A 13,745-nucleotide genomic window follows, 5' to 3' on the forward strand; every position below is an offset into this window, starting at 1 on the left:
ATGCTCACAGTGTTGGGGGGTGGCCCCGAACAGTGGGGTGCCCTTGGGGTCGTAGGGATGCTCTAGGAAGTAGCGGGTGTGCCCCAGCGTGTGGGGTCTGTGTCGGAATTGGTGCCCCAGCGGTACGGGGGTGCCTACAGGGGAAAATGGTCCCTTGCAAAATGATAATTTCAGAGCTACAGGGCCCCAAAAATGTGAGGTGGCCCAGGGAGTGGGGGTATCCTAGCGGGGCTGTGATGGTGCCCTGGAGCTGGGGCTGCCCAAAACTCTTCTCCCACAGAGAATAGGAGTGTCCTTGAGTCTGTGGGGACAGCCAAGGGATATGACGGTGGCACTTACCAGGTGCCCCAAAAACGAGGGGGACCCCTACGACTGACAGGCATGGGAAGCTGTGAGGATGGGGGTGCTCAAAGGGTTTGTGAGTGCCCCAGAGCACTGGGGGTGCACGGGGAATGCCCTTGTGTGCAGTTCTCCCTAGAGGCCATAGGGGTACTCGCAGCCACAGCATTCCCGAAGTCATGGGGGGCTCTGGCTGATGGCACTCATGGCATGGCTTGACTCGGCAAGGCACAGCCAGGGCAGGAGGGACATGGGGCTCTGCTCTGGGGGGTCCCTCACAGCAACCCCCAACAGAGGGCAAGCCAGCCTTGCAGTCCCCTGTGCATCCCCCAAATGCTGACACCATCCCTGCTCTGTCCGTGGGGAAACTGAGGCACAGAGCCCTGCATTGCCAGCACCCACCGGCCATGGCCTTGGGGACCTTCTGCCCTCCTGGGGGGACTGCAGCACACAGGGGTGCCTTGAAGGGGATGCCCTCATCTGCACAGGGCCTGGGGACAAATTGGAGACCCCCAGCTGGAGACCCCCGGGGTGCATCGTGGCAGGGATGACAATGAACCCCTGGGTGCACCCCCCGTGCAGCGCGGCCTGGGACATCCTGGGACAGGAGGGTGACAGAGGGCTGCGGGCTCCCCTCGGACTCGGAAAGGCATCTGGGGTGACCACGGAAGGGTCCCTTGGGCTGCCACTTCCGCTTCGTTCTGGGAGAAAGTTTTGCAACGTTTCCTCCCCGGGCAGTATAAAGGGGGTGGTGGAGGACAGGGGCGCTGGGAGGTGACGTGGCAGCGGGCACAGGTGAGGGAGCCTCCGGCTGGCGAGACCCCTGGCCCTGGTGCTGCCCTGCACCCCAGCACGCTTTGCGCCGGAGCCCTTTGGGGTGACATCTGGATTTAAACCCGTACCTGTGTGCTTCCCGGTGAGAAACAGCTTGGGATCAGGAGAAGACTTGAGGGGACGGCGACGGCAGCAAGCAGTGAGTCCGTGGGGTGCACCTCTGTGGATTGTGGCTTTCCTTGGGCTTTGACAGCTCCCATCTGAGCCCCTTCACACGTGGAGCAGCCTGGGGGCTGGGGTGGGCTGCTCCAGCTGCCCAAGAGGCTGCGTGGTAGAGGGAGGTGGTGGGTGAGAGCACCCAAGGCTGTGCTGAGGGCTCCTCTGGCGTGCAAACCCTCCACACTCCCCAGGGACATCAGTCCTGGGTGCCGTGGGGAAAAAACCTGCTCCCATTTCCTTGCACAGTGATGAGCCTTCCCCATGGCATGTCCCTCTTTCCTCCCCACTGAGAGCCCCAGGGCCACCCCACTGTCCCCAGCCCTGCCAGGGTCAGGAGGGGAAATGGAGTGCTGCTTGTTCCCCTCATCTGGGCCAGCTGTGGGGTGTCTGTGTGTGCTATACCCGGGGAATACCCGTTTCCAGAGGAACCACTAGAATTGTGGAGCGGGGAGGCAGAAAGCAGCAGCCAGAAATAGATGGAGGGGAAGCACTGGCATCAGGCTCTGCCCTGTGCCTGTGGGAGCCCCACTCGGGAGGACATTCCCCCATCAGCACTGGCAGCATCCCTGCTCGCGGTCCTCCAGGATGCTGATGCCTCAGCATCCCAGCATCACCACCCTGGGGTCACCATCCCAAGATTTCCACCCCTCGATCACTGCGAGAGAGGATACAGCAGAGCCAGGGAGAGGTTTTTCTGGGCAGCGGCACCAGCCCAGCTGCAGCAGGGAATTCACATCAGGAAAAAGGGGAAAGTTGGTTCCAGGGATGGTTTGGGTTCAACCAGGGCCAGCTCGGAGCTGGGGGACCCCAGCACTGGGGGGACTCAGCACCCCAAGCAGTCCTGGCATCTCCAAGCCCTGGAGGGGCTGGGGGCTCAGAAATGGGACAGACGGGTGAAACCAGAGTGAAACAAGAGTCCAGATCCATTCTGGGATAAGACTGAAAGCCAGTGGTCTTTGGGGAGGCAGGAAGAGAGCAAGCTCACTGTCTCCTATGTGTGAAGAGACAGAAGAAGCGACTGCCACCTGTGATTTCCCCATTGAGGCCAGGCGCGGGGGGACATGGCAGTGCCCAGCTGAGCAACAGGAAAACCAGAGATGTAATATTTCCAAAGCTGCCTGCAAAGCGTGACGTGTCTTTCTGCCGGGAGCTTGAAACCCCTCCTGCAGGAGCAAGACCAGGAGGGGGAAGAAGGGCACAAAAACACCCTCAGACCTTCCTGAGTGCTGCCTGCCCCAGGCACCATGACCACAGCCTTGCTGCTGGCTGGGGTGGCAGGAGGGGCAGCTCCGTTCCAGGCATCACAGCAGCAATCCTTGAGGGGGTGGAGAGGCTGGAGGGGTACTTGAAGAACTTTGGAGGTGCCTGAGGGGCTCTGAGATGCCCAAAGAGCTGAGAGGCTTTTGAAGGAGCCACAGGAAGCAGGGTAGCCCAGGGGTTCTGGAGGAGCCAGATGTCTCCTGGAGGGATGTGATGCTACATTGATGGGGAAGCCCCCCAAACTGAGAAGAGATGATCATTCTGTGGGGGAACCTCTTCTTCCACAGGAGTCAGGAAAGGGACAGGATCGGGGTGAAATGCAGGAGACTGAGGCATGCAGGGGGTGTTTTACGAGGGGGTATATGAGGAACAGTGTCTGCCTGCAGTACTGACCATTTCCTGGCACAGTGTGGATGCCGTATCCTCCATCACAGTGCAGTGATGAAGGACAGCTGCCCACTGGCTGGGAGGGGACCTGGGGGACAATAGAAAAGCCAGAGGACCCAAAGATGCTGTCACCCTTGATCCACAGTACTGCCACCCCACGCTCATGCCATTTTGTGCTCCACAGGCGAAATGGAGTCCTTGTCCTACAGTGGAGATTTCTCCAACATCTTCTACTTTTACAACTACACCTATGACTCCACAGCGATGCCTGACACTGCTATCTCATCCTCCCCATGCCGGCCTGAAAGCTCTGTCCTCAACAAGTACCTGGTGGTGGTGATCTACTGCCTCGTCTTCATCCTCAGTGTGGTGGGGAACGGGCTGGTGGTGCTGGTGGTGACCTCCATCCACACCAGCCGCTCCGTCACCGACGTCTACCTGCTCAACCTGGCCGTGGCAGACCTGCTCTTTGCTCTGACCCTGCCGCTTTGGGCAGCCTACCGCGCCCACGAGTGGGTCTTTGGCACTGTGATGTGCAAAGTCATCTCCGTGCTGCAGGAAGCCAACTTCTACAGCGGCATCCTTCTGCTGGCCTGCATCAGCGTGGACCGCTACCTGGCCATTGTCTACGCCACACGGGCTGCCACCGAGAAGAGGCACTGGGTGAAGTTTGTCTGCTTGGGCATCTGGGTCTTCTCCACGCTGCTGTCCCTGCCCGTGCTGCTCTTCCGCGAGGCTTTCCGCTCACCCAACAACGGCACCGTGTGCTACGAGCGCATCAGCGGCGAGGACACGGCCAAGTGGCGGGTAGTGCTGCGGGTCCTGCCGCAGACCTTCGGCTTTGTCTTGCCCCTCCTGGTGATGCTCTTCTGCTACGGCGTCACCATCCACACCCTCCTGCAGACCAAGAACGCTCAGAAGCAGCGGGCCATGAAGGTGATCTTCGCTGTGGTGCTGGTGTTCCTCGTCTGCTGGCTGCCCTACAACATCACGCTGGTGAGCGACACCCTCATGAGGACGCGGGCCATTGCCGAGACCTGTGAGAGGAGGAACCGCATCGACACAGCCCTCTCTGTCACGCAGGTGCTGGGCTTTGCCCACAGCTGCATCAACCCCATCATCTACGCCTTCATCGGTCAAAAGTTTCGCAACAGCTTCCTCAAGATCCTGGCGCAGCGTGGGCTGATCAGCAAGGAGGCTGTTGCCCGCTACGGCCGCGCCTCCTATGCCTCCACCTCTGGCAATACATCCACCACCCTCTGAGCTCTTCTGGGACCCAGCCCTGTGTGTGCCAGCAGGTCCCAGCACCCCACACACCTCAGCATCCTCATCCAGCCCCCTGGAATGTGGGTGGTGATGCCATGGGGATGGGCAGGGCCACCACTGGATGCTGGACCCCAACTGGAAGGGGGCTTGGGTGGCACGGTGGTAGGACCCCATTGCCAGGGGAGTGATGTCAAGTGTCCACCCTCCCCTCTCTCTGGGACAAAGCCTGTGACCCTGTGGATTCTGTGAGCCTGCTGTGGGGGTGGTGTATTTACCTGATGACCAGTCAGCAATAAAGGAGTTGGTGGGTTGGTCACCCATGTCTGGCTCCTCTTTGCCATGGGAAGGGACATGGCAGGACAGGGCCAGGGCACCTCTCTGGGGACAGTGCCAAAACAGTGGTGCCTGCTGAGCCTGTCAGAATCCTTCCAGGACAGGGTTTAGCATCCTATGCATCCGAACAGGGGACCCAAGCCCAGGTTTTACTTCCTACAGTTCCCCAGAGAGGTCCTGGCACTTTGATGGTACAGAGGTCTCTATGTGAAGTCTATCTCACCTGGGGACAAAGTCATTCCCTTCCCAACCCCAATCTCAACCCCAGCAGAGCAAATCACTGAAAGATCTCTGAGCAGCCCCTCACTCTGAGCCAGCCCTGTGACCCCTGCCCGAAGGGTGCCAGCACCCCAGGCACCCCCACTCCCCCCCAGCCATGGGTCAGGAGATTGTTGTGCAAAGGGCTGGGAACCTGTCCCTTACACAACCGGGATGTTTCCGCCATGGCTTGGGCAACTGGGGCTGACACTTGACTGGGGTTGAGGTGCTGAAGAAGGGACTGTGACCCTGCTGGGGACTCTCCTGCCACTCTGTGTGCCAGGCCTCAGGATGCCTGCCCCGGCACACCTACGTATCTCTCCACTGGAGTCCCATACTGCTCCTCCACTGACCTTGATCCAGGTTCCTAGGGGTCCAAAACCATGGGGACATCAGCAGATGTCACCCATGCACTGGCTCATGGGTGGGTACAGGGGTTCCCAGCACCCAGGTGGGAACCCTGAGGACTTGGGGCAGAGCAGAGCCAGTGGGGCTGCTCAGCAAGGACAGCCCATCACCTTTGCATCTGAGAAACCTCTTGCCCAAGTGGTTCCTTGCAGCGTGATAGGAAGCCAGAGCTGTTGGCCAAGAGCTGTCTACTCTCCCCACTGTGGGATGGTGCAGGCAGTGGCTCACCCTGGCTGCAGCTAGGACACCCTTTTTGGGGATGGTTTCCCCCAGAAGAACTTGAACACCCCACACCAGCATTCCCCACCCTGCACCCAACCCCAGTGTCAATCTGGCAGTGACTGATGGATGACACAGAAGACAGGGTAGCAGAAATAAGCAGTTTTCCTCTTTGTGGACCAGCCGCAAGAAAGACACATGTCAAACCCGAAATGCCGGGCAGCAGGACCTGCATGCAAGCCCTGGACACCTGGGTACCCCGTAAGTCCAAGAAGAGGCAGCCAGGGCAGGAGGTGTCCCAGACATGGTGCCAGGGCTGCTGTCCCCGCTCATGTGGCCTGCGGGTGCCTTTGCTGGTAGCAAATCAGGCAGCAGCGGCCGTGCTTGCCCATGTCCACGGAGCACGAGTGGCACACCTTGCCCTGGCACAGCCTGCTGGGAGAGCAGGAGGTGAGAGCTGAGCCGTCCCCGCCCTGTGCCAGGGGCAGCCCCGCTCCCCTGACAGCCCACCTGCAGCTGTACCGCCGGGAGAGGAGGCGGAAATCCTTGCGGCAGCGGGCACACAGCCCCGGGTCGCGGGGCACCGCGCTGGGCATCGGAGTGTCAATGCCCTCTGTCTTCTGCCACAGGGCATCCTTCTCCCTGCGGGAGGGGAGAGGTCAGCACTGGCTTTGCCTGGGCTCTGGTGCCCTCCTCTGGGCAAAGGGGTTTGGGTGCCTTTGCCCTGGCGCGGAGTCGCCGGCGCTCTCACCGCAGCAGCTCCAGCAGCCGCCCCTTCATGTCGCGGATGAGCTCCTGCTGCCGTGCCTGCTCGGCGCCGCGCGTGGCCTCCCGCTCCAGCGCTTCCCGCTGCGCCCGCTGCAGCGCCGCTGCCCAGCGCTCTCCGTCCTGCCGGGCCCTGCCGCGGGGCAGCGGCGACACGGTCGCCCTGACTCTCAGCTGGTCGTGTCCCATCCCTCCATGCATGCGGATGAACCTCCCGCGGCTGGTTCCTCCCTCCCTCCTTTCCTCCCTCCCTCCCTTTTCTCTGCTGTTGCCCATCCATCCCCAAGCTCTCTCCCCACCCTCACGGCCACTTTGCCATCTGCCACCCATCCGTTTTCCCACTGTCCATCCATCCTTCTCCACATCCATACCTCTGGCGTTGTGCCCACCCACCAATCTACTCATCCCAAATACTCATCCCTGTGTCTCTCCATCCACCGTCCCATCTCCATCCATTCATCCTAAATTGATCCCTCCTTCCCTCCCTCTATCTACTAATGCCAAACCACTCCAGCTCTCTGCCCACCTACCCTTCCACCCACCTATCAGTCCCAAACTGACCCCTCCCTCCCTCCCTCCCTCCCTCCCTCCCTCCCTCCCTCCCTCCCTCCCTCCCTCCCTCCCTCCCTCCCTCCCTCCCTCCCTCCCTCCCTCCCTGCCACTCCCCAGCTGCTGTTCGGCTGTGTCCAAGCAGGACAACTTTGGGGGCCCCAGGGGAAACCATGTGGCAGGTGGAGATAGGAGCTCCCACTCCGGGGTGATGGGTGTGGAAGCAGGGGTCCCTGCCCAACCTGCTGAGCTCCTCCTGCAGCCGTGCCATCTCCTGTCGCTGGGCCTGGAGCTGCTGCCGGCTCTGCCAGGTCTCCTCCTGCGCTGTGGCAGCCAGGCTGGCCAAGCGCTGGGGGAAAGTGGAGGCTCAATCCTGGACCCAAACCCCCACCCCACCGCGGGATCCCCTCCGACTTGCCCATACCATGGCCATGCTGGTGACCGTGCTGGGCTCCCCTTCTGCCTGGGGGGCTCCTGGGGACTCCTGGGGACCACGGGCGAGCTCCAGTGCCTGCCGCAGCACCTCCTCCACGGCAGCCACCTCATCTGAGCTACCAGCATCCTTCACCATGTCCGTCCGTCCTGCCGCCGCCAGCGCTTCCTGGCATTCCCGCAGGCGCGAGGTCAGCGCCGCCGCCTCTGCCCGCGCCCTGGCCAGCTGGGCACCGCGCTCCTCTGCCGCTCCTTGCCAGCCCCGTGCCTCCTCCTGTGCCCGCGCCAGCGCCCCCGGGTCCCCCGGCGCCAGCGCTGCCCGCAGTGCCCGCTGCAGGAAGGTGTTGGTTTCCCGCAGAGCCTCCGCCTCCCGTGCCCACAGCTGTGCCCGCCGGGCGCTGCCCTCCTCCTGCCGCCGGTGCCGCAGCTCGGCCCGCGCCAGCCGCGCCGCCAGCGCCCGCGCCGCCGCCTCACGCTGAGCCAGCTCGGCCCGCAGCCGGGACACCAGAGCCGGCAGGGGTTCCTCTGTCCCACCCGGCTGCCTGGGCACCAGGGACGGGGACCCCAGCATGCACCGTGTGCCGGTGGACAGCGGGGACGTGCCAGGCTCTCCAGCACCATCAGGCCGGGCTGCTTTGGCAGTGCCATGTGCATCCTTCAGTTCCTCTACATCCATGTCCTTCATCTCCTTCTCATCCTCCTCCAACTCTTCATGCTTCTCTTCCAAATCCTCGTCCACATCCACTTCCACATCCTCCACCTTCACCTCCTTTGTATCCTTACTCTCATCTTTCTCCACTTCCTCTTCATCCTCCTCTTCCACGTCCTTCTTCACCTCCCCATCCTCTACATCTTCCTCTCTATCTTCCATTTCCACGCTCCCTGCCTGCAGGGCAGCCAAAGTGTGTAGGCAGGGATGGGCTGGTGCCCCATGGAGTGCCACAGTGGGATGGGCAGTGCCACCGGGCCATCCATGTGCCACAGTGCCGATCCTGTCCGTCTGCAGGGCTGTCCTTGCTGGGCTGCTCCTGGTCACCACGCTGGGCCGTACCAGTGGCCTAGAGGGGACACAGGGCTCAGGACTACCAGATCACCCCCAAGGTGAACAGGGCATCACCACCCTCCATTTAGGCTCGCTGGGCACAGCAGCCTTTAGGAATTTGGGGGGCAGCAGGGCAGGGGATCAGCGATGTTGGTGCCACCAGCCTGAGCACCCACAGAACACGTGGCACCCACATACATGTGCCCTGTGTGTCAGATGTCACAGTGTCATGGTGCTGCAGCAGGGATACACCTGGCAGCGGATGGCTCTTTGTGTGTGTATGTACACATGCATGTGGCATGATTACAGGCATGGTGTGTGTGCTGGTGCCAGTGACTGTGCCCTCCTGGGGCCACACGTGGAGAGCTGGCACATTTGGAGTGCTGTGTGGGGTCTAGGGCAGTGGGGCAATGCACACATGCTTCTCTGCAATGCCAAGCCCCAGGTGCCTCTGATGCCCTTGACATCCCCAGTGCTGCCAATGCCCCTGGTGCCCCCAGTGTCCCCAAGCTCACTCAGAGAACATGGGCCAGGCAGTGTCCAGGTCACTCCTGTGCAGAGCCAGGTGGAAGGTGACGCAGTCCAGCTCATAGAGGCTGCCCAGGATCTCTGCTCGCCGTTCGGGGCTCAGGAAGGGGCTACGGGCGTAGTACCACTCACTGCAACCACAAAGCAAGCTCATGCATCCCCCTATGCCCTGGACAGGTACACATGCTCTGCTGACTGGGTGCTGCAGGGCACTGCCCACCCTGGCCATGTCCCCCAGCGCCACGAGCATCCCCTCACGGTGCCCCTGCTCTCACCAGAGGCTCTCGGGGTCGAGGAGGCAGAGCTGCAGGGACTCTGCCAGCTGCCGGTGCACCAGGCAGTACCGCAGGAAGGCTCGGCCCCTGCCCACAGGGGTCTTCAGCTGCGGGGAGAGGGGGTTATCAATCCCTGTCTCTCCAGTCTGCCCCTCCACACACCTCCCTCCCAGCCCATGCAGGGAAAGAGGGTCCCCAGGGCTAGGATTGCGGTACAGTGGGGATCCCAGAGGGCACAAAACTGTTTATAGCACCAGTGGGTGAATGCTTGGTGCCCAAGTGAGTGTGTGCCTGTGCAGAGGTGCATGTGCACCCACAAGCCCGTGTGTGTGCACAAGTCCCTGGGTATCCCACCAGCCCATGCCCACCTTGTCCAGGGAGGTGACGAAGTGAATGCCTTCATGCTCCTGCCGGCACCGGGCTAGGCCCTGGCACAAGAAGTCCCAATAGTCCTTGCGCTGCCCAAAGAAGCTCCTCTTCTCCTTGAGGTCAAACTGGCAGAGGTACAAGCTTGGACTTTGTTTTTGGGAGCATCCCCTGTTCCCCACAGCCTGTCACCTGGGGCTGGAATCCAGCCAGCTCCCCCAGCAGGGTTGGTCCGGGTGTCCCTCTCTTCACTGGCTCCATACCTCAGTTTGTCTTTTGCAGCACATGTAATTACACACATGGACTAGGGAGAACCTGGTCCAGGTGGGTGGGGATGCCCAGGGCCAGACAATGCTGGGTGGGGTTATTCCAGCCCCTGAATGGTTAACCCATGGTCCCTTCTGCTCTCAGCTGTGCCTAAGGGGAAATGAGGCAGGGAGCAGCAGAGCTGGAGCAGCAGCACTACCTGGAGGAGGAACTCCAGCTGGGCACAGAGGCTGTGCAGCTCCCGGCTCCCGTCTGTCACCGGCACGTTCTGCTCCTGGTAGCTGCATTTCAGCTCGGCCACGGTCTCTGCGGGATGGCAGGGCTGGGCTGGCATGGCACCCTCTGCCATCCTACCCCTCCTCCCTCAACTGCCTCACAACAGCTGGCCTTGGGGATTTCCCATGGTGGATGAAATAATGGAATCTAAGTTGGAAAAGACCCCCAAGATCAAGCCCAGTCATTAACCCAGCACTTCCAAATCCACCATTAAACCATGTAGCCAAATGCCACATCCACATGTCTTTTAAATACCTCCATGGGTAGTGACCCCACTACTTCCCTGGGTAGCCTGTTCCAATGCTTGATAAACATTTCCATGAAGAAATTTTTCCTAATATCCAGTCTAAACCTCTCCTGGAACAACTTGAGGCCATTTCCTCTTGTCCTAACCCTTGTAACTGGGGAGAAGAGACTGATTCCTTCCTGGCTACAACCTCATTTCAGATAGTTGTACAGAGTGATAAGATCCCCCACCGAGCCTCCTTTTCTTCAAGGAGAAAGAGGAACTTGGGATGAAGGAGGGGAGCAGGGGGAGCAAGGAGCACAGCCACCTCCTGGGCACTGCCGATTCCCAGGGGCTGGCAGTGAGGATGGGAGCAGGCAGCAGTGCCAGGGCTGGCACAGAGATTCTCTGGAGCACCCTGGCAGTGACACCCCCCACTGCCCATGACTTGGATGCAAGAAGGGATCTGGCATGGCAGGGCGAGGTGTGCCATGCAGGGAGCATGCTGGCAGGGGACTGGTTGGCACACTTACTCTGCAGGTCCTTGATGACACGGTTGAGCTCCCCTTCCCCTGCCATGGCTGTTCACAGGGATCTGCAGAGGCAGGGGCAGTGATGAGAGGTTCTAGGCTGGCACTCCCCTGGCACCCCCAAACTCTCTGTGCCAGAGAGAGTGTCTGCCCCCCCTGCTCTACCCCAGAGGTGCCTGCTGTCAAGGTGGGAGAGGGAAGGTTTAGGCACCCCTTACCCTGCCCATGTTCCCCCACTACAAAGGCCAGAACAGCTGGGGTGGACACAGGTGTCCCATCCTGCACCCTCTTAGTTGTCCACGGGCCCTGGCCCTGTATGTCCCCTGCCTCTGCTCCCATTCCTTGGGGACTTCCTGTGGCTGAGCCCACCACATCCCTATTGTGTCTCTGTCCTTATCCCTGTCCCTGTTCTCCAGGATTCAGGATGTGGGTTTGGCGCAGGGGAAGTGCTGCTTTTGCTTCTGCTCTCGCTTCCCTCAGTCACATCATGACCAGTGCGGGGGCTTCTGGGTGGCTGAGCAAGGGGGCACACACCCCGATATGCAGCCCCCCAAGCTCAGCCCCCTAGGCAGAACCCTCTGGCACAGCATGTTGCCTGGGATGAGGTTTGGGTGAGCTGTGGCCATGAGGTGGGGGGCAGCAGGGCACAGTGCAGCGAGTGATTTTGGGGTGGGTGGCAGCTTGGGGACAGGGTGAGGGAAATAGCCCGTGGAAGTGGCAGGTCTGTGACTTGTCACTGTGGCTGGAATCTGGTGGTGTGGGGCAGCACACGTGTGTTGGGGGTGGGGGGGTGTCCCAGCAGGGTGCACGTGCACTCACAGCAGTGGTGCACCGGTGTGCCCAAACGTGCCCAAGCGTGTGAGTGCCCTGTGCCCTCCACCATGGCACCGTGAGGGACAGGACGCAGGACTCGGGCTGCCTGCGCTCTCATTCCAGTGCTCCTGAGAGACCCCGGATGAGCTACCTGCATCTGCCCACCCTACCTGTACCTCGGTTTCCCCTGGGAAGAGAAGCCCCTTACCTGTGTCCAGGCTGCCCCGAGGCTGCTGCTGAGTGCTGCGGGTGCTCTGGCATGTCCCTGTGCCCACGCTGTGCCTGCCTGCTTCTCCTTTTGTACCTTGGGCAGGAGGAAGTGTGGGAGGTCGGTGGGGCTGCAGAAGCCACAGCCTGCCCGTCCCACATCACATCAGGCACGGCAGCTTAGCCCCCAGCACCCAGCTCCCTGTTTTGGGGGCTGCCGGTTCTGGGGAAAGGGCCAGCAAGGCTGGTCCCCCTGTGCAGCTTTTGGGGGGGCAGAGGAAGGACAGTGTCAGACATGGGGGACCCTGATTGTCTCCAGTGAGAACGGAAATTCGGAATGTTCTGAAGAACCTGCCCGCAGTTTTTTGTGGAGGGAATCCAGGGCCCATCCTCTGCTAGAAGCAGCCAGCAGCAGACCCTGGCACAGAGGCCACCCCCATGCACAACAGCCCTTGGGCACAGAGACCCCGGCAGGAGCTGCAGCCCCCCAGCAAGGACCTCTACCCTCCCCAACCATCTGGCCTCCACATGGGGCTACACCCAGAGCCAGTGTGTAAGCTCTTTCCAGAGCATTCTGGACAAGGCTCCCTCTTGTCAGGGAGCCCCCAACCCAGCAGTGCACCTCATTCACTGTGCCTGGACCCCTGTACTGTGCCAGCCCTGTCCTGTGGGCTCCTTCTCGACTGGGGGCTGAAAAACCCCTGTGGGGGGAATGTCAAAGGTGATGCCAGCCCATCCCACCAGCCCAGGCAGGGGACCCACTGCCACCCCGCTCCCCACCACCATCTTGGTGGATGGCCACAGCGATGCCCGTGTCCTATCCCCTGCCATGCCCCTCCTTGTGGAGCACACTGCTCCTACCTGTGTCACCTGGATGTCTTTGGGGGCACCCGTGTCCCCTCGGCCAGGCCTCGCTCGACACCAAAGTGAAAGTAGGAAGTGATGCTGAGTGGGAGCCTGGGCCTCCCAGCACCCCCTGGCTCCTGGGTGGGTGTTGGCCTGTAGGTGCAGTGGGGAGCAGAGGGGAGCCCGAGGCAGTGACCCATGCTCAGCCCCCCATTGTCCCGTGCCACCCTGCAGTGTGTGCCACTGCGGGCATGGGGCACAGCACCCCGTACTGGATAGGGGTTGGGCAGGGTGCTGGGTGGCAGTGGAGCATCAGCATCATCATATGTGTGTGTGCATGCGTGTGCAGGCGTGCGTGTGATTGCACGTGTGTGCAGGCTGTGCGAGCACAGCTGTGTGGCTGCGTGTGTGGGTGCAAGCTGTACACGTGTGGCTGGCGTGGGTAGAGGCTGAGAGGGCACCGTGTGTGCCCTTCATTGCACCCACCCATGTGCCCCGTGCCGGGCACTGCGAGGGCAGGACCCCACCACCTGCAGGGGGGACGTGTCCCTGCCCGCCGCGCCACTGCGGCAGCCTGGCACCAGGGTCCCCTCTCCCTGCCCCAGCCAAGGGCCAGGGCGGGGGTGCCAGGGGCTGGGGGGGCAGAGAAGACTCTCACCCATCCTTGGCGTGGGTGCAATTCAATTAACGAGGCCTGGCCCGGGTTCAGCACAGCCAATAAAGCTAATGGCCCCGCACAGGCCTGGCGCTGCCTGCCGGGGTGGGGGGGAGCCGGGGGCCATCTGCTAATTAAATGGGGGTGGGGGACCATGGAGCCAGCGGTGATGTCACCTCCCTGAGGCTCACTGGCCCCCTCTGCCCCCCAGCCCTCTACCACCGCCAGGGTGCCAGACAGAGCTCTGGGGGACAGCTGCGAACTGTGGGGGACCACCCAAACTTCCTGCACCCCCACCCCGATGCTGCTGCTTGTTGGGAGGCTTCCCAAGGCAAATGCAATTAGTGCCCATGCCTGGCATGGCCGCTGCCCACGCTTGGCACCAGCAGCTGCCCCGTGGGGATGGGTCCTTGCCCAGCACCAGCACGGCATCATGGCAGCATCCAGGGGTGCTGCTGCCTGCTCCTCCTGGCACTGCCTCCGTGGGTGCATGGGGGATGTGCGG

The 13,745-nt window shown here is 61.7% G+C and overlaps 2 protein-coding genes across 2 annotated transcripts; one reads left to right on the top strand and one right to left on the bottom strand.

The window, feature by feature from the left end:
• Nucleotides 1–1,113: 1,113 nt before the first annotated feature.
• On the top strand, nucleotides 1,114–4,753 carry LOC135309453 (C-X-C chemokine receptor type 2-like). Its single transcript, XM_064435565.1, has 2 exons — nucleotides 1,114–1,312; nucleotides 3,164–4,753. Exon 2 carries the CDS (start codon nucleotides 3,169–3,171, stop codon nucleotides 4,240–4,242), a length of 1,074 nt encoding a protein of 357 aa, XP_064291635.1. The 5' UTR covers nucleotides 1,114–1,312; nucleotides 3,164–3,168; the 3' UTR covers nucleotides 4,243–4,753.
• An 863-nt stretch (nucleotides 4,754–5,616) lies between these two features.
• On the bottom strand, nucleotides 5,617–12,672 carry RUFY4 (RUN and FYVE domain containing 4). Its single transcript, XM_064435566.1, has 11 exons — nucleotides 12,601–12,672; nucleotides 11,741–11,836; nucleotides 10,723–10,784; nucleotides 9,887–9,993; nucleotides 9,423–9,548; nucleotides 9,055–9,161; nucleotides 8,767–8,910; nucleotides 7,202–8,267; nucleotides 7,020–7,126; nucleotides 6,215–6,361; nucleotides 5,617–6,105 (listed from the first exon to the last, which is right to left on the bottom strand). Exons 3-11 carry the CDS (start codon nucleotides 10,766–10,768, stop codon nucleotides 5,793–5,795), a joined length of 2,163 nt encoding a protein of 720 aa, XP_064291636.1. The 5' UTR covers nucleotides 10,769–10,784; nucleotides 11,741–11,836; nucleotides 12,601–12,672; the 3' UTR covers nucleotides 5,617–5,792.
• Nucleotides 12,673–13,745: the final 1,073 nt, after the last annotated feature.

The sequence above is a fragment of the Passer domesticus genome, chromosome 10, assembly GCF_036417665.1.
Source record: "Passer domesticus isolate bPasDom1 chromosome 10, bPasDom1.hap1, whole genome shotgun sequence".
Classification (NCBI taxonomy): Eukaryota; Metazoa; Chordata; class Aves; order Passeriformes; family Passeridae; genus Passer; species Passer domesticus.

Bases quoted from the DNA above. Each gene is read 5' to 3' on its own strand.
- LOC135309453 (XM_064435565.1), top strand. From the start codon at position 3,169: ATGGAGTCCTTGTCCTACAGTGGAGATTTCTCCAACATCTTCTACTTT.
- RUFY4 (XM_064435566.1), bottom strand. From the start codon at position 10,768: ATGGCAGGGGAAGGGGAGCTCAACCGTGTCATCAAGGACCTGCAGA. The intron at 8,911-9,054 runs GTGAGAGCAGGG...TTGTGGTTGCAG, and splicing joins CTCGACCCCGAGAGCCTCTG to TGAGTGGTACTACGCCCGTA. The intron at 8,268-8,766 runs GTGAGCTTGGGG...TGTCCCCTCTAG, and splicing joins GCCTGGCCCATGTTCTCTGA to GCCACTGGTACGGCCCAGCG.